Source organism: Hevea brasiliensis, chromosome 11, assembly GCF_030052815.1.
Source record: "Hevea brasiliensis isolate MT/VB/25A 57/8 chromosome 11, ASM3005281v1, whole genome shotgun sequence".
In the NCBI taxonomy this organism is placed as follows: domain Eukaryota; kingdom Viridiplantae; phylum Streptophyta; class Magnoliopsida; order Malpighiales; family Euphorbiaceae; genus Hevea; species Hevea brasiliensis.
The window spans coordinates 9,372,969-9,396,748 of NC_079503.1; the positions used below are offsets into that span (position 1 = coordinate 9,372,969).

General features: G+C 36.1%; 3 protein-coding genes across 3 annotated transcripts; all 3 read left to right on the forward strand.

The window, feature by feature from the left end:
* The first annotated feature begins 12,309 nt into the window (after positions 1 to 12,309).
* LOC131170204 (uncharacterized) lies at positions 12,310 to 12,924 on the forward strand. Its single transcript, XM_058129274.1, has one exon. The coding sequence runs from the start codon at positions 12,310 to 12,312 to the stop codon at positions 12,922 to 12,924; it is 615 nt and encodes a 204-aa protein (XP_057985257.1).
* Positions 12,914 to 14,685, forward strand: LOC110646154 (protein BOBBER 1-like). The gene is made up of 2 exons (XM_058129275.1): positions 12,914 to 13,810; positions 14,041 to 14,685. Exons 1-2 carry the CDS (start codon positions 12,980 to 12,982, stop codon positions 14,683 to 14,685), a joined length of 1,476 nt encoding a protein of 491 aa, XP_057985258.1. The 5' UTR covers positions 12,914 to 12,979.
* Positions 14,686 to 16,934: 2,249 nt separating this feature from the next.
* Positions 16,935 to 17,554, forward strand: LOC110658020 (17.9 kDa class II heat shock protein-like). The gene has a single exon (XM_058129826.1). The coding sequence runs from the start codon at positions 17,026 to 17,028 to the stop codon at positions 17,494 to 17,496; it is 471 nt and encodes a 156-aa protein (XP_057985809.1). The 5' UTR covers positions 16,935 to 17,025; the 3' UTR covers positions 17,497 to 17,554.
* Positions 17,555 to 23,780: the final 6,226 nt, after the last annotated feature.

Below are 23,780 nucleotides of genomic sequence, written 5' to 3' on the forward strand. Positions count from 1 at the left end.
ATGCAAATAAAAATAATAATTTCCTAGTTATTGTGTTGATAAGAAATCAATAATTACTAACTTATTGTTTAGTCGAAGGCTAATTACATTTTATGATATTAATTTCTTCATGCATTTTGTTAATTATTTTCTTGATGATTTTGAGTGTAACACCCCAAGATTTTAAATTTTATTATTTATGAGTATTTTTGGTATTTTAATTTTAAGAAATTATTTGAGATTTTTCGGATTTTTAAAAATCGGGTTTGATTTTCCGAAAATATAAACTTTGATGATTTTTAAAAATTAATTTAAAGACCACGTGGCAAAACTAAAAATATATTTGGAGTCTACGTATTTTTCTGAGTTTTCTGGAATTTTTTCGGAATTTTTGGACCTCGTTTTCTGTCCTGAGGCAGAGTAAAAATTCAAAAATTTTGTATCCTGAATCGAACCGGACCGGTCGAATCGGACCGGCCTTTTCTTTTTTCTTCCTTCTTCCTCCCAGGCGCGTCGACCTCTCTCCCTTCTCTCTCTCTTTTCTCTCTCCTCCCTCCTCCCCTTGCCGCGCCGCCACCTCCCCTGCCTCCCTACCTCGCCGGTGCCCCACCTTGGCCCTCCCCCACGGCCGGCCGCCGCCTGGAACGCCGGAAAACGTCGCCCGAAGTTGAGCGACGCGCCCGCGCGGCTGTTGGTCTTCCCGGCCGAAATCCGGCCGATCCGGCCACCAATTGGATCGGGTCTTGTGTCTAAAATCATCTACTCGTCGAGAGCTTTCCATAGACACCAAGAACACCGAAATCCATTAAGCGGTTTGTCCGACTTTTGCCCGGGAAGTTTTTAGCACATTTTGACTATCGGGCTAGATTTCTCACAAACCGTGAGTCCCACGAGAAAACCGAGAGTACCAGAGCGCTCCACTCGTCGAGAGCTTCGCGGCGACATAAATTTTGAATTTTTCCGACACCGTTTTTCGGTGGGTCCCACGGAACTTCGCAGTATTTTTCCGATCATTAAATGAGCTTAGAAAATTCTGAAAAATTTATGTACTAACCCCCGTGTTGTGGGCTTCGTGTAGGTATCCTCAATTCGTGGAAATTCGACAGTTGATCGGGTCTGTGAATTTCCGACCAGATGAACTTCGTTACGAGAAAAGTCTCGGGTGGACCGAGGTTTTGGCTACCCCATTGTCGGGCGTCGGCGCGTCTCCGAAGTCGGAATCGGCAAAGGTAAACCCGAACCTTGTTTTTACGTAATTTTTTAGTGCTTAAATAGGATTAAAAATCCATAAAATATTCGTGGTAGCTTAGAAAATTATGATTCTTTTTGCAATAGCTTAGTAATATTGCTAAGGATGGCAGGGCAAAGTTTTAGAATTTTTAGAGCTGATTTGGGCAGTTTTTGCAAAAATGGTCAATTATAAGGACTAAATTGAAATTTTACATATTGTGATGGATAATTGATTTGATGGGCCCAGGAGGGGCTGTGTGATGGGATTGTGTTGTGGACATATGGATTGTGAATATAGAAGTGTGTTTTGAGCCCTTTTGCAGGTTGGGTAGGTCCTAGGTATAGGGGAGACTCTGCTGGATTTTCGGCACGACTTAGGACGTATTTGGTCTTTTCTTTGTTTGTATTGAGTCAAATTTATTAAATGATTATAATAAAATTGTCAGGTGAGCCGGGACAGCCTTCTTCCTCCGCCCAGTGCCTCAGTGACCACCGTCAAGTCGGTGAGTAAAATATTAATTTTAATTGTAATTTCGATATTATTATATGTTCAAGCATGCCTATGCATCACTTATATGCACATATCTATGTAGATAAATTCTAGGCACGATTTATGTTGCATTCATAACTGTGAAAGTGCCATGGATGTTGTTGTGGTAATTTGGAGTAGTGTGCATGCGTTGGCGTGCGTGTGATGTGGTGTGGACTATGGATAGGACGGGTAGACACGGCTTGAGATCTTCGCTGGGACCCGGTCCTTCGGGGTAGACACGGCTTGAGTTCTTCGCTGGGACCCCGATTTGGTTATTAAGTGGAAGTCCGAGCTGAGTTCTTCGCTGGCACCAGGTTGGATTTAAAAGAGCTGTATAGGGGATCAGCTCCCATATATTATGATTGATGTTACAGAGTGCGTGAGTGCTTTAAATTACCTTTTTGCTGTTATGATGTGAAAATATTATTGCTGTTGCATTTCACTCCACAGGTTGCATTAGTTCTAGATAGTTATAGAGATTATGGTTAAAATTGATATTTTACTCTCTGAGTCGAACGCTCACTCCTGTTCAATATTTTTCCAGGCCACAGGAGGATATTTTTGAGGTTAACCTGCTTTTCTCCCTCGCAGGTCATTTATTTATGTTTGTGTAATTCTATAAACTTCTAGAATTTCCGCATGTGTTAGAAATGTTTATTTGATTTGGGTCTGTAAACTAAATTATTATTATGGACCTGTAAAATTATTATATGCATGTTTGATGGACTGGATGAGGGAGCTGAGCTCCCATTTATCATTATGATGATATGAGTATGTGGAGGGTGAGCTGAGCTCCCCAATGGATTGTTTATTGTGTTTACAGGTCGGGTGAGTCAAAAACTCCCCGTTGGTAGGTCCATTTTATGGCCGGACTCTGTCCGGTTGGTTTCTTGAAATTGGGCCCAAATGGGCCTTAGAGTTGGGTAAATGAATAGTTAAGGCTTACTACGGGCCTCGGGGGCTTTAGGCTGGCCTGTGTCCTAGTCTTGGTCCGGCCCATAGGTTGGGTCGTGACAATTGTGGTATCAGAGCTTAGGCTCCAGATTCTTAGGGAATGTTTGTCTAAAGTATTGGGAAGAGTCTAATAGGAGTCACATGCGGAAAAATAGGGTCCACATTCGTCTTGCAATGTCATCTTTGCTTCTAGTTTCTGCTCCATATATTGTGTGTAAATATGAGTCATAGAGCTGTGTAATGTGCAGTTTTGAATTTTGTGGGCTAATGCTACTGAATTTCAGGAAATTTCGTAGAAGCAGGAGAGCTGCCTCGCACTGCAACGGATGTGCTGACGAGGTGTTAGCACAGATGAGGTGCCCGCCAGGAGGCGGGTAGGAGGCTTAGAGCCGCTCAAGTAGAAGAGCGGTATCCCACGATCAGAGCAGTCTTTCATGGCACAGGGTCCCATGGACCCCATGTCAGCTACTCTAGCTGGGTTGCAGAGAACCATCGACATGATGGCGCAGTATATGGTCCACCCTCCACAGCAGAAGCTGTCCACCGCACCAAGAGGGGACCCTTACAAACAGATAATCAATTTTAAGAAGTTGGTGCCTGGTCCTTATGAGGTGTAATACGATGCATATCGGTTTTGGATTCTCGCATGTGCAGAACGAGTTGCTGATTGGTGATAGAAGACTTATAGAGTGTATGCAGCATGTCATGGGGCCTATGCCTAGACAGTGGATGAATGACTACATATTACCTCGGATGGAAGGTTTGTCGTGGACTCAGTTTGTGGAACTGTTCATCAATCGGTTTGTGCCAGAAAGCTTTAGGGATCAAAAGCAGTGGGCCTTTGAGGCCTTAAGACAGAATGGCAGGTCTTTAGATGAATATGCTATAGAATTTCTGGAATTGAGCAGATATGCCCCTACAGCAGTAGCTACAGAAACTATGAAGGTGAAGAGATTCCTAAAGGGGCTTAACAGGAGGTATGCAAACCTGGCCATGATGTCTGATCAGTCTTTTGATGTGGTAGTTGATCGAGCCAGACAGATAGAGATTAGCTATGCGGTGGATGACAGCGGAAGAGCAAAGAAAAACAAAGCAGAGGGTTCTTCAGGTGTTCCCCACATGGGTACTTCGGATAGTGGGGGCCAGACTAATTACAGAGGAAGAAGCAGGAATAAGAGAAGTGGTTTCAGACACAAATCCCGAGGGTTCAGACCAGGGTACGGATCCAGCAGTGGTCATAGTTCGGGGTACATAGCCTGGTGCGGATCAAGATCCTCCTTGGCACCTTGTGCACGCAGGTGGAAGAGGACATTCAGGACCTTGTCTGATGGGTTCAGGAGTATGTTTCAGGTGTGGCCAACCAGGTCACTTTGCTAGGGAATGCCCCATTTTCAGTGAGCCACAGATGGGGTCACAGGGTTCTGTTGCAAATGTTCCTCGCCAGTTGTATCCGGGTGCTTCCAACATGGCGAGCGATCGATTGGCCAACAGGGCCGAGGACAAGGGGGACGTGGATTTGGAGGCAGATCAGAAGGTAGAAGTCGATGTCGGTTACGCCACTCGGGGTAGGGGTCAAGCTCGGGTTTTCACCACGACCCACCGGGATGCTCGAGCTTCAAATGCGGTTGTGGCGGTATTCTTCCAGTCCATTCTTATGAGGCTCGTGTTTTGATAGATCAGGGTGCTACGCACTCATTTGTCTCCCCTGTGTTTGCCATGAGGTTGGGTAGAAACCCTACAACTTTAGAATGCCCTTTGTCGGTAGCTACCCCACTTAGTGACAACATAGATGTAGATATGGTTTTTCCGGGTAGCCCAGTGGTAGTGGATGGAAAGATCCTCCCAGCAGACTTGGTTCCTCTACCAGTAATGGATTTTGATGTAATTTTGGGGATGGATTGGTTGGCAACCCATTATGCCACTTTAGACTGCAGGAACAAAAAGGTGTATTTCCACATACCTGGTGTAGAAGAGTTTAGCTTTGATGGTGACAGAAGCGTGGCTCCATATAACTTGGTGTCATCAATTAGTGCTAGAAAAATGTTAAGGCGTGGATGCCAAGGGTATTTGGCATTGGTGAGAGATACATCTGTAGAAGGTGTCAGCTTGGAAAATGTTCATGTTGTTAGAGAATTCATGGATGTCTTCCCTGAAGAGCTTCCAGGGTTGCCACCAGGAAGGGATATAGAGTTTTGCATTGATGTTGTTCCGGGTACAAACCCCATATCAATGCCACCTTACAGGATGGCCCCAGCAGAGTTGAAAGAGTTAAAGGAGCAACTACAAGAGCTGTTGGACAAAGGTTTCATACGTCCGAGCACTTCACCCTGGGGTGCTTCTGTTCTATTCGTGAGAAAGAAGGATGGGTCATTGAGGTTATGTATTGACTACAGACAGCTGAACAAGGTGACTGTGAAGAACAAGTATCCACTTCCTCGGATCGATGACCTGTTTGATCAGCTCCAAGGGGCTAGATTCTTTTCCAAGATAGACCTGCGATCAGGCTACCATCAGTTGAGAATCAGGAATGAGGACGTGTCCAAAACGGCTTTCAAGACAAGATATGGTAATTATGAATTCTTGGTGATGTCTTTTGGACTCACTAATGCACCAGCAGCCTTCATGGACTTGATGAACAGGGTGTTCAAGCCATTTTTGGACCGTTTTGTCATCGTATTCATAGATGACATTCTGGTATACTCTCGGACTGAGGAAGAACACGTGTGGCACTTGAGGATGGTGTTGCAGACTTTGAGGGAGCACCAGCTATATGCCAAATTTTCGAAATGTGAATTTTGGCTAGAAAGCATCTCATTCTTGGGACACGTGGTTTCTAGTGAAGGTATTCAAGTGGATCCCAAGAAAATTGAAGCTGTGACTGATTAGCTTAGGCCTACAACAGTCACTGAGGTGCGAAGTTTTCTGGGTCTAACTGGCTACTATAGGCGTTTTGTGCAAGATTTTTCCAGGATAGCGGCTCCCTTAACTAAGTTAACTAGGAAGAATGTTCCATTCATTTGGACAGATGTCTGTGAGGAGAGTTTCCAAGTCTTTGCACTGAAAATCTGGAGACACTACCTGTATGGTGAAGTGTGCGAGATATACACCGACCATAAGAGTTTGAAGTACATCTTCCAACAGAGGGACTTGAACTTGAGACAGAGGAGATGGATGGAGCTTCTGAAAGACTATGATTGCACTATCCAGTACCACCCTGGGAAGGCCAATGTAGTGGCAGATGCTTTGAGCAGGAAGTCTTCTGGCAGTTTGGCGCACATTTCAGCAGAGAAGAGACCATTGATTCAGGAGGTACATGAGTTGATGGATCAAGGTTTAATCCTAGATCTTTCAGATGATGGGGTATTGCTGGCTCATTTTTCAGTGAGGCTAGACTTAAGAGACAGAGTTAGAGTTTCCTAGCACAGATACCAACAATTGATGAAAATCATAGAAAGAGTACAGTAAGGTGAAGGTGGTGAGTTTGGATTTGCCAATGATGGCACCCTTATGCAAGGTTCTAGGATATGTGTGCCCGATGTGGACAATCTCAGAGACGAAATCATGCGAGAGGCACACTATACACTGTACAGTGTCCACCCAGGTTCCACCAAGATATACCATGATGTGAAAGATAGCTACTGGTGGAATGGTATGAAGAGAGACATAGCAGACTTTGTGTCCAAGTGCTTGACTTGTCAGAAGGTGAAGTTTGAACACCAGAGACCGTCAGGGAAGCTGCAAGAGCTCCCTATCCCAGAATGGAAGTGAGAAATGATCACTATGGATTTTGTAACTGGGTTGCCTCGTACCACGCGAGGATATGATTTGATATGGGTAATTGTAGACCGTTTAACCAAATCAGCTCACTTCTTGCCTGTGAAGACTACATATTCTCAGCACGATGCGCTGACTCTACATTCGAGAAATAGTCGATTGCATGGAGTTAAACTTCCATAATATCGGCGAGAGGGCCTGATTCACTTCTTGGTTTTGGAGAAAGTTGCAGGAGGCACTTGGCACCTGATTGAACTTGATGCGGCTTTCCACCCTCAGACAGATGGACAGTTCAAAAGGACAATCCAAACACTGGAAGACATGCTTCGCATGAGTGTTTTGGATTTTGGAGGTCAATGGGATGATCAGCTAGCTTTGGTGGAGTTTGCCTACAACAACAGTTACCATTCCAGCATAGGGATGGCACCCTATGAGGCACTATATGGAAGAAAGTGTAGGTCTTCTCTGTGTTGGACAGAAATGGGGGAAGCGAAGGTGCATGATGTAGACCTAGTGCAGTACACTTCAGAGGTAGTTCCTTTAATCAGGGAACGACTGAAAATAGCTTTCAGTAGGCAGAAGAGTTATGCAGACCCCAGACGGAGGGATATGGAGTTTGCAGTAGGCGACTATGTATTCCTGAAGGTTTCTCCAATGAAGGGAGTCATGAGATTTGGAAAGAAGGGCAAGTTGGCACCTCGGTATATCGGACCTTTTGAGGTTACGGATAGAGTTGGAGCAGTTGCCTACCGGTTGGAGCTACCACCCAACCTTTCTCACGTTCATCCTGTATTTCACATCTCTATGCTCAGGAAATACATTCCAGATCCTTCTCATGTACTACAGCCGGATGTAATAGAGCTAAAAGAGAACTTGACATTTGAGGAGCAACCTGTAGCCATAGTGGACTACCAAGTGAGACAGCTAAGATCCAAACAGATCCCTATGGTTAAGGTTTTGTGGAGGAGCCAGTCAGTGGAAGAGTGCACCTGGGAGTCAGAACGGGACATGCGCAGTAAGTACCCTTATTTGTTCAATGTATAATCATGTGCTTTATTCTGCCTTGTGTAAAAATTCGAGGACGAATTTTCTGTAAGGGGGGAAGAATGTAACACCCCAAGATTTTAAATTTTATTATTTATGAGTATTTTTGGTATTTTAATTTTATTTAAATTTTAAGAAATTATTTGAGATTTTTCTGATTTTTAAAAATCGGGTTCGATTTTCTGAAAATATAAACTTTGATGATTTTTAAAAATTAATTTAAAGACCACGTGGCAAAACTAAAAATATATTTGAAGTCTACGTATTTTTCTGAGTTTTCTGGAATTTTTTCAGAATTTTTGGACCTCGTTTTCGGTCCCGAGGCAGAGTAAAAATTCAAAAATTTTGTATCCTGAATCGGACCGGCCGAATCGAACCGGACCGGTCGAATCGGACCGGCCTTTTCTTTTTTCTTCCTTCTTCCTCCCGCGCGCGTCGACCTCTCTCCCTTCTCTCTCTCTTTTCTCTCTCCTCCCTCCTCCCCTTGCCGCGCTGCCACCTCCCCTGCCTCCCCACCTCGCCGGCGCCCCACCTTGGCCCTCCCCCACGGCCGGCCGCCTCCTGGAACGCCGGAAAACGTCGCCCGAAGTTGAGCGACGTGCCCGCGCGGCTGTTGGTCTTTCCGGCAGAAATCCGGCCGATCCGGCCACCAATCGGACTGGGTCTTGTGTCTAAAATCATCTACTCGTCGAGAGCTTTCCATAGACACCAAGAACACCGAAATCCATCAAGCGGTTTGTCCGATTTTTGCCCGGGAAGTTTTTAGCCCATTTTGACTTTCGGGCTAGATTTCTCACAAACCGTGAATCTCATGAGAAAACCGAGAGTACCAAAGCGCTCCACTCGTCGAGAGCTTCGCGGCGACATAAATTTTGAATTTTTCCGACACCGTTTTTCGGTGGGTCCCACAGAACTTCGCAGTGTTTTTCCGGTCATTAAATGAGCTTAGAAAATTCTGAAAAATTTCTGTACTAACCCCCGTGTTGTGGGCTTCGTGTAGGTATCCTCAATTCGCGGAAATTCGACAGTTGATCGGGTCTGTGAATTTCCGACCAGACAGACCCGTTACCGGAAAAGTCTCCGAATTGGACCGAGGTTTTGGCTACCCCCCATTGTCAGACGTCCCGAGCGCGTCTCCGAAGTCGGAATCGGCAAAGGTAAACCCGAACCTTGTTTTTACGTATTTTTCTAGTGCTTAAATAGGATTAAAAATCCATAAAATATTCGTGGTAGCTTAGAAAATTATGATTCTTTTTGCAATCGCTTAGTAATATTGCTAAGGACCGCGGGGCAAAGTTTTAGAATTTTTAGAGCTGATTTGGGCAGTTTTTGCAAAAATGGTCAATTATAAGGACTAAATTAAAATTTTACATATTGTGATGGATGATTGATTTGATGGGCGGGAGGGTTGTGTGATGGGATTGAGTTGTGGACATATGGATTGTGAATATAGAAGTGTGTTTTGAGCCCTTTTGCAGGTTGGGTAGGTCCTAGGTATAGGGGAGACTCTACCGGATTTTCGGCACGACTTAGGACGTATTTGGTCTTTTCTTTGTTTGTATTGAGTCAAATTTATTAAATGATTGTAATAAAATTGTCGGAGTGGCCAGATGACCTTCTTCCTCCGCCCAGCCGCCTCAGTGACCACCGTCAAGTCGGTGAGTAAAATATTAATTTTAATTGTAATTTCGATATTATTATATGTTCAAGCATGTCCATACATCACTTATATGCATATATCTATGTAGATAAATTCTAGGCACGATTTATGTTGCATTCATAACTGTGAAAGTGCCATGGATGTTGTTGTGGTAATTTGGAGCAGTGTGCGTGCGTTGGCGTGCGTGTGATGTGGTGTGGACTATGGATAGGACGGGTAGACACGGCTTGAGATCTTCGCTGGGACCCGGTCCTTCGGGGTAGACACGGCTTGAGTTCTTCGCTGGGACCCCGATTTGGTTATTAAGTGGAAGTCCGAGCTGAGTTCTTCGCTGGCACCAGGTTGGATTTAAGAGAGCTGTATAGGGGATCAGCTCCCATATATTATGATTGATGTTACAGGGTGCGTGAGTGCTCCAAATTACCTTTTTGCTGTTATGATGTGAAAATATTGTTGCTGTTGCATTTCACTCCACAGGTTGCATTAGTTCTAGATAGTTATAGAGATTATGGTTAAAATTGATATTTTACTCTCTGAGTCAAACGCTCACTCCTGTTCAATATTTTTCCAGGCCATAGGAGGATATTTTTGAGGTTAACCTGCTTTTCTCCCTTGCAGGTCATTTATTTATGTTTGTGTAATTCTATAAACTCCTAGAATTTTCGCATGTGTTAGAAATATTTATTTGATTTGGGTCTGTAAACTAAATTATTATTATGGACCTGTAAAATTATTATATGCATGTTTGATGGACTGGATGAGGGAGCTGAGCTCCCATTTATCATTATGATGATATGACTATGTGGAGGGTGAGCTGAGCTCCCCAATGGATTGTTTATTGTGTTTACAGGTCGGGTGGCCGGCTTGTAAATTTTCCAAATTTTCTGGACAGAATCAAATCTATAGTGTTTTGTACACTGACTGAAGGTCAATTTTTGAATATGTTATGATCAAAATTTGGGTTTAGTTTCTTCATGAAAGTTGTAGGCCTATGTCTCAGCTTTCTGCTGGTAAAATTTCAGGTCAATTGGGCCTTTCTACACTGAGTTATGACCAAATGAATAAATACTGTTCATTTAGTCATTTTGCCCAGACAGAATGCAAGTCACTCGGATTAGGGCAATTTTTAGGTCAACTTAGTTTGGTTTTCTAGGCAGGGTTTCTTCACCAAAGTTGTGCCATTATGTGTCTAGTTTCATGTCCAATTAGCCTTGCATCAATTGAACCTATACAACTCCATTTATAGTTGCCTAAACCTGCTAGACTCACAACCAGTCCTGCAGGTCACCAAGGGCAGCATGCCTAAGCTCAACTCCAACATCCTTCCTCACTTCAATTCCACCTCACACACATTCAAATGGTCACTAATTAACCATTACAATGTTAACATACCATTACATTAGCAAACCCTAATATTGTTTAAGTATCCAAATTTTCAAGGTTCATTCATGCATTACACTTGTATTTCACTTACTCTTACATGATCAATCACTCATTTCATACCAAGGGCAGCTCATAACCACTTTGTTTCAAGTAATTTCATCTAACCCTAACCACCCCTAAGCTGCCTAAATTATAGGGACGGACACACATAAGTTTTCTTTTGTTTTTCTTACATTTTCTACTTATTTCATGCCAATAAACATGATTTAAATCAAAGGGGTAGAAGATTGGACACTAACCTTACTTGAGTCCCAACTTGAGCTTGTAATTCTTCAATATTTTTCTTTCTAATGGCTGGCCCAAGCTTGATCTAGTGATAAGGGTAAATTTTAATGAAGGGAGGATGAGATTTATGGTGGAATTTAGTGGAGTTTGGAGCTTAGTGGAGCTTTCATGGAGTTTTCTTTCCTCTCTCTCTCTCTACATTTTTGGCTGCCCAAAGGTTGAAGATAGCTACTTAGTTCTTTAATTTTTATCTCCTTTTATTCATTTTTAAGTGGTTTATAATGATGTGTCAAAATTTGGTTGGGTGAAAATATTTTAATTGCATCATGCTTATGTCATAATTTTGACTTTTATTTCATTTTATTTTTATTCATTTTCAATTAATTTTTCTTCAATATTTATTCATATTTTATGTCACAATAATTATTTACTTAACTGGACAAGTCGGAAAAAAATCATCTCTGAAGATGAAATGACCAAAATACTCTCCGTTTGGGTTAACAGACTAAAATTGTCTGTATAGATTGAAAAATTTTTTTAAGCATTTTCTTGGCATTCTAATGCCATAAAAATCTCAATGACTCTTCTCTGGAGTCCCAAAAATTATTTTATGAATTTTCTCTCAGGTCTAGGGCTCCTAGTTACGAGGACCGTAACTTATCACTAGGTTACCCATCGCTAGGGCACCGACTCATTTAACTTGATTGTTTTTTATTTCTAAAATTTTTTCTATATTTTTCTTATTATTATTGGAGTTAATTTTGGCTCTTCACTTTAATTTAAATGTTTTTCTAGACGTTCTAACTGTCCGGACCGACACTGGTCACCAGAACAGTAGAATGTACGGAATGGATACAGTGAGGGTGTTACAAATTTATTACTAGCTGTTTCGTGGAGACGCCTTTGCACATTGCTTCCATGCTTGGACATTTGGAATTCGCTAAGGAGATCCTAAATCAAAAGCTTCAATTTGCCGAAGAAGTAGATTTCCAAGGACGAACTCCACTTCACTTGGCAACAGCGAATGGGCACACCTTCAAGTTGTAAAAGCCTTATTGTTGGTAAATCCTCAAACTTGTCTCACTCAAGATCGAAATGGTAGAAGTCCTCTACATGTGGCAGTCATCAAAGGGAGATTTGAGGTCTTGCAAGAGCTGGTTCAGGCTAAACCTGAGGCAGTTCAACTGCGGGGGAGATATGGTGAGACCATTTTGCATCTTTGTGTAAAAGACCACCAGCTGGATGCTTTGAAGTTCTTGCTGGAAAGGATAAATGATGATGATTTTGTGAATTTGAAAGACGGTAATGACATCACTGCCTTGCAACTAGTAATAACTGGTAAACAAAGTGAGTTATGGATCAACCCCACCTCGCCATTGTAATAAGTTTGACTTTCTTGATCATCCCTTCCACTAGAGAATTATATATATTTTTATATATATGTATGGTGATGAAATAAGTTAGAAAAATGATTAAAATTCTCTTCCTGATTGAAATTAATGGGCGTGTATTACTTGTTCATGATATTCTTCGGAGCATAAATTTATTGATCAAGGAAACAAAGGTTGATGAGCAGCATGAAAGGAACTGCTACACTGCACTGGATATTTTAAATATGACAGAGGAACAGAGTGAGGATTTCCCTGAACATACAAATGATATTACCTCAGTAGAATTGGATTCTCAACATGCAAAAGCGAACATTACATATTTACGTCATCAAGTGAGAAGACAAAAAAAACATCCCAGCAGGAAGAAAAGCTGGTTGGAACAAAAGCAGAGCGCACTAATGGTGGTGGCATCACTAATAGCGACCATGGCTTTCCAAGCTGCAATTGGAGTTTGGCAAGAGGACTTACAAATGTCAAAACCAGAGTCAGTGTCACATAGCGCAGGCCACTCTATAATGGCTGATAAGTGCCCAAGACGATATACTCTCTTTGTCATCTATAATACAACAAGTTTTCTATCATCCATCAGTGTGATCTTGTTACTAATAAGTGGTTTACCTTTTGGGCCGAAGTTTTTCATGTGGATTCTGATGGTAATCGTGTGGATCGCTATTACATCTTCATTTCTGTAGCTGCATAGCAGTCTTCATTCACCGAGTTAACTGAGCCCAGGCAAAGCGAATCGCTATGGCCATAATTTCAGATTATCAGGAGGACGAGAACGAGACGAAGCCGAGATCGAATTCAAATCCGTCATCGTCTTCTTCATCTAAAACGCTGTCGTTTAACGCGACGTTCGATCCAAGGAATCCTATAGCGATTTTGGAGAGGCTGTTCGATTTTCTGGTGAAGGAGACCGACTTTATGGCTGAAGACACTGTCGAGAAGCAAATCGCGGCTGTGGTGAAGGCGGCCAAGGATAAGGTTAAGAAGAAGATGGCCGGGGAAAGAGAAAGGGAAGCTGCTTTGGAAGGGAATGAGAGCAAGAGGCTGAAGGAGGAGAAGAAGCCTGATGTTAAGGAGGAGAAGAAGGTTGAGGTCAAAAGGGAGATGAAGGCCAAGGTCAAAGAGGTGCCAATGGAGATCGAGAAGGAGGAGGAGAGTGGCGCCAGAGGGGCAGTTCCAAACAAAGGTAATGGCCTCGATCTGGAGAAATATTCTTGGACACAGACCCTACAAGAGGTTAATGTACTTGTTCCAGTCCTTGTTGGTACAAAATCAAGGTTTGTTGTATGTGACATAAAGAAAAACCATCTGAAAGTTGGACTGAAGGGTCAGCCTCCTATAATTGAGGGAGAACTTTATAAGCCTATCAAGGTTGATGATTGCTATTGGAGCATTGAGGACCAAAATACCATCTCAATTCTTTTGACCAAGCATGACCAAATGGAATGGTGGAAATGCTTGGTGAAGGGAGATCCTGAAATTGATACGCAGAAAGTTGAACCTGAAAACAGCAAACTATCTGATCTGGATCCTGAAACACGGCAGACTAATGAAAGAAATGATTGTATATTTGTCTGTGTCCCATTTACAGAGATATTACATCTATTTATACATTAGAATATGAACTAATTTGGACAAGAATAATAATTGCTATAATTATGCTACACAAATCTCCTATAATTATGCTAATTGCTGTAATTATGCTACACAAATCTCCTATAATCATGCTAATTGCTGTAATTATGCTACATAAATCTCCTATAATCATGCTAATTGCTGTAATTATGCTAACAGAAACAAAGGTTGATGAGCAGCATGAAAGGAACTGCTACACTGCACTGGATATTTTAAATATGACAGAGGAACAGAGTGAGGATTTCCCTGAACATACAAATGATATTACCTCAGTAGAATTGGATTCTCAACATGCAAAAGCGAACATTACATATTTACGTCATCAAGTGAGAAGACAAAAAAAACATCCCAGCAGGAAGAAAAGCTGGTTGGAACAAAAGCAGAGCGCACTAATGGTGGTGGCATCACTAATAGCGACCATGGCTTTCCAAGCTGCAATTGGAGTTTGGAAAGAGGACTTACAAATGTCAACACCAGAATCAGTGTCACATAGCGCAGGCCACTCTATAATGGCTGATAAGTGCCCAAGACGATATACTCTCTTTGTCATCTATAATACAACAAGTTTTCTATCATCCATCAGTGTGATCTTGTTACTAATAAGTGGTTTACCTTTTGGGCCGAAGTTTTTCATGTGGATTCTGATGGTAATCGTGTGGATCGCTATTACATCAACGTTAATAACATTCTCAATCTCCATATCTGGTGTCTCTAGTCCTGATCATACTCTTATTCCTGTGGTAGTTGCTATAGGCATGGTCAAGGTTTCAAATTGCGGTCGCAGTCACGTTCACAGTCGTGGTCGCGGGTAACGAAAACAGGCCTATAACGGCTAAAATGAAATGGTAACGGCCTGGCACTAAGCAAATTTTTTTGAAAAATTTGCAAAGTTCGTGAAATGAGTATATATTAGTAGATATAAGTAAAACTAAGATACACAACTATACAGTAAACATAAATACATAAAATAAAGATATTAAATCTATCATTTTTAGACATCATTAGTTTTAAACAATCTATAGACTAAAATAATTATTTAGATAATACAAAACTAGAATCTAGACTACTAGATATAGACATATAGTAAAAAAAACTAAGCTTACTACTACCAAAATAACTAAGTATTTAATTTAAACTTAAGTTTTAATGAAGCCTAAATTTTCTATTCCCAACTCTAAACTTAAACATAGCTTTAGCAAATATTAATGAAGCCTAAATTTCATTTTATGTTATTTTGTAATTAATAATGTAAACCTTAAAATTAATTTTGAAAAAATTCAAAATAATAAAAAAAATACGTAAATGTATAGATCGGGCGAACTAACCCTTCAAACTACTAACTTAACAACAAATCTAATATCAACATTAGTTTTCTTCAACAAATATGCAAAATAACAAAGAAACGAAAAAAAAACATATAATGAAAATAAATTGTATAAAACAGCAAATAACTAACCTCTTTTAGTCTTTTTCAAGAATTAGCTTTGGAAAATAGAGTAATATACTAATCCTAGCTAAGATTCTTAAAAAACAATGAAAGGAGAGATATTGTATAAAGAAAGGAGGAAACTTTGAGTAAAAATTTGAGATAAATTGAAGCTAAAATGCAGCTACCGAAGTGCTGCATGCAAAGACAAGAAAAAAGCACCAAAACATTGTGCACATCTTATCTAATTATAACATTACAGTCCCTCAACTTAAAAATATAACATAAAACTCTATTAACTTTTAAATTTATACAGTTAAATCCCTCTAACCTCTAATTACTGATTTTTCAGTTAGACGCTGACCTGAATAGTTCCAGTATGGAGCTTAGTCCGTATTTTTCTTTTCTCTCTCAAACGATATATAAATTGAATCATTCTCCTCTCTGAAGACAGAATAATTTTTTATATGTAGAGAGAATAATTTTACAATTTGCATAAGAGAGGAGAGAGAAATGTTGACTAAGCACCACGTGGGAGCTGTTCACATCAGTTTCTAACTGGAAAATTAATAATTAAAAGTTAAAGAGATTTTACTATACAAAATTTAAAAGTTTTTGGAGTTTTATGTTACATTTTAAAGTTAAAGGACTGTAGTGTTTCAACCATATAAGTTCAGGGACAATTATTGAAATTTATCCCAAGTAACGACCGTTACCATTATGTAATGGCGTAATGGCAATTACAACTGCAACTCTCTATTTGCCTATAAATAATGGTCTCACAAGTAACGACACCTTTCGATACCTATAAATAACGGCCGTTACATTACATAACGGCCGTTATTTGAAACCATGGGCATGTTAGTGTTTGCATTGCTAGACATTCTTCTTGTAAGCCACTTCATCGGCCTTCTGCTCAAGATTGTCAAGTTTGCAAGAGGGATTATAAGAAAGGAGGGATCTTCACTTTCGGTTATGTCAAATCGGGCCAAAGTTTAATTTTTGTACCAAATAATTTTCTTCATATATAGGTTTTTTTTTTCCCTTGAATTTAAGATTTTATATTATGTATTTTTTCTGCTATTTTAAGTTTTTATTTGATTTATTATGAATTTAAAATATAAATATAAATATATAATATATATATTTAATAAATAAATTTCACTAATATATTTAAATTTATAATAGTGGTGAGTGTATGTAAGAAAAATTCAGTTTATATGTCGGTGTGTTCGGGTGTTTTGGATGTAGTGGAATGGGTCTGCAAACACGAACACCTGGGAGTCGTGGATTACCAGGGCTTTTCTCAGCTCTTTATCTCCATGTGGGAGTTCAGTTTGGAAGTTTCTTAATGGGCTACTGGAGTGAACCCAGCCCATTCTAAGGCAATTCTCATAACCCATGCATATGGATTGGCTTACTTGGATCTGGAACTACAAAGATTATTATAAAAACAATGTCGGAAACAGTTACCATTAGCCGGGTAATGAAATTCTTCCATAGCCTTCTAGACTCGTAATGGAACCTCCTGGAAGCTTTCCTCATTCTCCACTTTCCTCCAGAAACTTCCTTTTGAAACCCACTCCCCCATGGCCACTATATAAATACTCCGACGCTCGTGGCCCCCCCCCCCCCCCATCGCCAAGTACGAAATACGTCTGCTAAAGAAGAAAAGGAAGCTTCTATTCCGTGCTTGTGATAAAATCGTCGATTGAAGAAAAAAGAAATGGATATTAGGTTGTTGGGTCTCGAATCACCCCTCCTTTCCACCATCCAGCATCTGATGGACACGACCGATGAAGCCGAAAAGTCATTCAACGCGCCGACTCGAACTTATGTAAGGGACGCGAAGGCCATGGCTTCAACTCCGGCTGACGTCAAAGAGTATCCCAACTCCTATGTGTTTATCATCGACATGCCAGGGTTGAAATCTGGGGACATCAAGGTCCATGTGGAGGATGACAATATACTGCTGATCAGCGGAGAGAGGAAGCGTGAAGAGGAGAAGGAAGGTGCTAAGTATGTGAGGATGGAAAGAAGGGTCGGCAAGTTTATGAGGAAGTTTGTGCTGCCTGAAAATGCTAATGCTGATGCCATTTCGGCGGCCTGCCAGGATGGGGTTTTGACTGTCACTGTGGAGAAGTTGCCACCGCCGGAGCCCAAGAAGCCCAAGACCATTGAGGTTAAGATTGCTTGAGGAGTATTATTGTGTACCATCTATGGTTGGGGTACTGCAAATAAAGTAGGTTCTGTTATAGCTTGGTGTGGACTACGACTATAAGCAGTGTGTTTGGCTATGTTTTTTATTTTTTGGGTTGCTGATGTGTATCTGAGATGTTATAAAAGTTGCTATTAAAATTAAATCTTCTTTGCTTTTGTCCCTATTTCTTATGCACGAAATTAAGAATAATCCCACTAACTAATGCCATTCATCAAAATTGAATCCCAGAAATGTAAACACTTAGCAGGTGCAATGATCTCCGGCCGCATACAAGTTACAGAGATTGTCATTGCAATTTCCATAAGAGGTATAAAAACAGGAAAATCCAGCTTATTAACTACTAATAATAGATCATTAACAAGAATGAAATACGTATAGAGTAAATGTTTGCAAGTTCAGATTAATCCTAACGAAATGCTTATATTGGAAAATGTTCATCCTGGATACAAAGAACCTTCTCTCTGTTTCAAAATTTTCAATCTATGGGGAAAAAAAAGGGTGGGTCGAGGAACAGGTATAATTTACTTTAATTCTTCGAAGTTACTGGACCAGTTTTGTTCTGTGGGTTCTCCTCTGCAAAATTAGCCTAGAGTACCATATTTTCAATGCTCCACTGTTGACTGCAGGCATCAAAAAATTTTTTCTGTTCACATGGCTGTATCTTTCAAAACGACGTTTCTGAGTTGAAATAGTTCTAGGAGTGTTTCTAATTCCATTTTGTTCTTCTGAATAATTAATGCTGCTGGTCTTGACAGAAAGAGCAATGAGGAACCCCTCTTCGTCCTCAATTGGATCTGTTCGAAGTAAATGCTTAGCTGCAAGATAAGAAACAAGCAATTGTTAACGATTATTTCCATATATAGATACACACACACACACACATAATGCAAGTCCACATTGTGTTATGCATTTAATCACATTACAAATTCTACTCCATTATATAATCATATAATAATCTCCCATGCTGCTCTGTACCAAATCATCATTAATTTAGAATTTAGCACTTCAGCCCCTGAAAACTGGAAGACCACGACGATGCCACTGAGGAAAGGGAGTGACCAGCTGAAAGCCGTGGGATGTTGCAAGAGGTAGGACTGACACGATGACATCTTCATTTTCAATTTGGTTGACAGAACATGTGCTGTAAACAACTCTTTCAACTGCAGGGAATGCAACAGATTATTTAATTAATGCCTGTTGAAAGTATGTAAACAACTCCTTCTACTGCAGGGACTGCGACAGATTATTTAATTAATGCCTCTTGGAAGTATGTAAATAACAGATACACTTACATAACCATCACTCACTTAAACATCCTAGCCCTCAGGTGATGGCATATTCTAGTGGCACGCAGTTTGTAAAGTCTGATGGATAGACAACTAGAAAGAGATACATGGTTAAAGCACTAAACATAGAAAGATAACATACAAGATAATGCATGGGCTAGAGCTTTCCTTTGAAAGGCTGAAAGTTTGCTCGGTCTTTCTGCGTCGGTAACATCAGTGGCATGGGATGGAAGTAAATGGTCTAATCGCTGAGCAGTGGTCCCCGAACCAGAGCAAGAAGGATCTAAAAGAATTGCACGGATCTGCAAGAACGCAATTCCATGCTAGCAAAAAGTACATAAGCAGTCCAGTTGTGGAGATAGATTATGATTATATATATATATATATATATATATATATATATATATATATATGGTTAATAGTAGGGTTGTGCACAGTTTTCGGTTGTCTCAAATCAAATTAAAAAATTATATTAAACTGAATTAAATTTATATATAAATTTTTTATTTTTTTAAATATATTATATATTTTTAATATAATTATATATATATATATACATAAAAATTAAATATAACTTAATATTATATTTATTTTTTTTAATAATTTTATTATAAATATATTAAATTATTTTATAATTCTTAATTATAAGTGTATTCTTTTATATAAATATATATATATATATATATATATATATATATATATATATATATATATATACTCAATTTATAATTATATTTGTATCTTATAATTAAATTTTATATAATTAATAAATAAATAAATAATGTATTATATGATAAATTTGTATTATTATATTATATAATATATTTAATTCTAAATTATATATCTACCTTCTAGTTAAATATTATATAATTTTAAAAAAATTAAAAAATATATTATATAATATATTATGTATTAATAATTTTCAAAACTTAAATGTTAATTAAGTATGACTTTTTATAAAAATCATTGTATAAAATTATTTTAAAAATCGTATTGAACTTGAATTATAAAAGTAAAGAACTGAACTAAAATCGTATCAAAATTTAGGTTTGGTTTTGATTCCTAACAAATCTCAATTGAAATCAAAACTACACATTCTTAGTATTCATATTAGACTAGATATACCTATTTATTGGATTCGGGTAATTAGCATAAATAAAAATTATCTCAATGTGACTACAACGAACAAAAATGCAAAATACATCATTTATACAATATATTGAAGAACTACTCAGGGTTTTGCAGCGTAATAAACAGTGTTTAATTATTATATTCTACTCAGTATCATATCCCTCACCAGTCTTGGGCTTGCCAAACAACTCTTTAGAAACCAAACCATAGAAATTATTTACTTCTACAAAATCAATTAGTCCCAAGCTTAAATTACTTGCTATTCTCATGATTGTGTGCAAGAGAGAAGTGAAAAGGAATTGTTTATTGAGATGACAAAATAGACATGCTGAATGCTGAAAGGCTAAGTGATATGTTAAATTGTCACATTCAACAGCTGCTGAGGGATTTAAACATTGTTATAGATTATTCACCTTGAAGAAAGAAGGATCTTTTGGATTTAAGTTCAAGAAATCACCATACAGAACTTTGATGTCTAGAATTCAGGTTAAGGCAATCGGTGTAGAAATATCAAATAGCACTTCAGACCATATATCTTACACCTTTAAGAAAGCAATCTCAAGCAAAGGCATTTTTGTTTTGCAAGAACTGTTAACAAGCTAAAAGACTCTACCTATCAAACATTTGAGATAATAAAATGGATGACTTTGAAAATGCTAGAAAACTATTAACAGGATAGTAGTGGCACCAGAGAGTCTGACAGTGTTTTCCAGACACTTAATTCTGTCCTTAATCAACTCATATGCCTATTAATATGTTAATTTTTTAATAATATTTTCGTAACTAATTTTTTTAGTAATAATTTTATAATAATGTGAAGGATATTTTTGTTCTTGTAATTATAAAAAAATAGCTATAATCATAAAATTTTAAAAAATATATATTTTTTAGAATTAAATCTTTAGATTGCATATTATCATTTACCATTAATAAAATTATTTATGAGTTAGGATTTTTATCTATTAAATATTTTTTTATTATATCTCTAAATACTCATATATTTATATAATTAAATAAGATTAAAAAACAAAAAAAAATTATGTCAATTATCAATCTTAATAATAAATTTATTAAAAATAATTAAATCATTGTCCCAAAAATAATTCCATTTTTTTAATTTATTATCAATTTTCGCTATTCCTTTTAGTTTTATTAATATATTCAATAAATTTAGTATTTTTATTAATTTTAACAAACTTTATGTTGATAAAAAAATAATAAATGAATAATACATCTAATATTATTATCTAAATTTTTAATTTTTTCCTCACTTTCTTTCTACTTATACTTTTAATTCACATCTTTCCTATCATTTTATTTCAAATCTAAGACAAAAAAAAAATCAAATATTTAAAAAAAATGAAACAAATAATAAACCAAAATCAATGTAATTATAATTTTCAAAATATTGTATAAATTAATTAAAATAACATTTTTTTATCAATTTGAGAATAATTGCCAAAATTGATATAAAAATAAAAAATTTAGCTAATATTAATAATTTATGCAAATATTTAGATTGTTTTTGTCAATTAAGTAATCCAATTATGTTAATTGTTAAAATTGAAACTAATATCAAAATTTGAGATTAAATTGATAAAATTAAAAATTTTGGCTAAAATTGAAAAAATTTATAAAGGTTTAGATTTTTAAGTCATTTAGCCATTAAATAATAATATAAAATTTATATAAACTGATAAAAAATTGAAATGAATAAGCATTTAAATTTGATATTATTATCTTTTTATTATATTTTAATATAAAATTAAAATATATTTTTATTTTAAACAATTAATTATCCAAATAAACTCTAAATAATTTTTATAAATTCTATTTTTTTTAAAAAAAATTAATATATTTATAACTTATAATATTTTATTGATGTAAAGAATAAAATTAATTTGAAAATAGTAATAATTAATAAAAAAAATTATGAGCATCTTTTTAATTTTATTTAAAATTTTAGTTGATTTTCTCAAAATTGTAAAATTAGTGTTAGTTTTATTCTATTTACCTAAGTTAGTTAAAATTGAAATTCAAGTATAATTATTTCATTAAAGTTTTCAATAAAAATTATATTTTAATTTATTATATTAAACAGTAATTTGAGATTATAAAATTATTCATTTTTATTCTTAATAAAAATTAAATAAATAAAATTTGTTTATATATAAAAATAAATTCTAAGTTTGATTACAACTATATTTTTATCAATATAAATAATTAAAAAAAGACTATAAATTTATGACCAGTAGTGTGATTCATCGTCTTGAATTCGATTAAAAATTAAAATTCTTGATTTTAATCTGTAAATAATGCTAAATTTTTATTTAATTAAATGTATATATTTATTAATTTTATTAAAATAAATTAAATAATTTTTAATGAATTAATAATACTTAGAGGATTATAATTATAGAATTACTATATTAAGAATTATAATATGTATTTTTAGTATAAGTAGAAATACCATTAAAATAATATTAAAATTTTAATTTATTTTAATTATTATAACATTAAAATATAAAATTATTAGGTATTTGATAATAAATATTTCATTGCTAAAAGTTATTAGTAACAATATAAAATTTTATAGAATTGGCATCATAAAGAATTTAGCAACAAATGCATTAATAGCTAAAATTATTAGCGTATATTTTTTTATCGATAGATATTATTAGTGATGAATTTATATGATTAGCTACACATTATTGTTCTTAGTATGCATTATTAGTGATAAATTATTTATCTATTGCGATAAATACATTTTTTTTATATTTTTGTAAATAATAAATAGAATAATAATAACAATATTTTTATTTTTTTATTTATTTATTTCTTATTTTAGTTAATTACTTCTTTTAAATTTTTATATTTTATTTAAATATAAATAAGATTAAAAATTTTAAATTTATATAAATTTTAAAATTAATAAATAATAAAAATATTATTATAATTAATTTTAAAAAGAAAGGACAATTTGACTAAAGTCAATATTTTCCCCTCCCTTTATATATTTACATATAACTAACGTTATGTAACGTGCGTGTTGTACGTTGTATGTACTTATTGTCTATACTTATTATTTGATTTTCATTATATGTATATAATTTTTTTAAAATAATTCATACTAATCAACCAATAAACCATAAAAATTAATAGATATTTTTATCAAATTAAGTATAATAGTAATGCAATAAAATTAAAGAAAAAATAAGAGTGTAAATTAAAACTATAAAAACAAGCCACTCAGGAAAATCCAATTGCAAATATTTTAGCAATTCATACATTGCAACCCCTCAGAGAAAGATAGGAAGAAAGCTCCAATAAACCTTTGTACTTTTAACTGATGTCTAAATAAAGTCAAATTAATTATTTTTCCTAATAAAATTAAACCTTTTAATTTAAGCTCATGCATATTCAAAGTGCTTTTTTATATATATAATTAAGATAATGAGCCCTTAAATAATCATCATGTTCAAAAGAGTAACTTCTTAATTTTTATTAATTTCGCATTCAATGACATAGTTTCATGTATGATATATTTTATTAAAATTTGTTAAAATTATCTAAATAACTGAATTGAAATTTTTTTTACAAGATCTAGATTAAAATTTAAACGATTTGTAGTATATAATAAATTTTAAAAGTTAGAATATTTAATAATCTAAAATTTTAAAATATAAATTTGATATTTTTATATAGTATCTAAATATTATTTTAATATTATCTAACTAATTTATAATTTTTATAAAACTTTCATTTATATATTTTTTTATGTTATTTCTAAACATATTTTGTAAATTTATCTAATAGTCCAATTTCAATTGAAATGATTAGTTT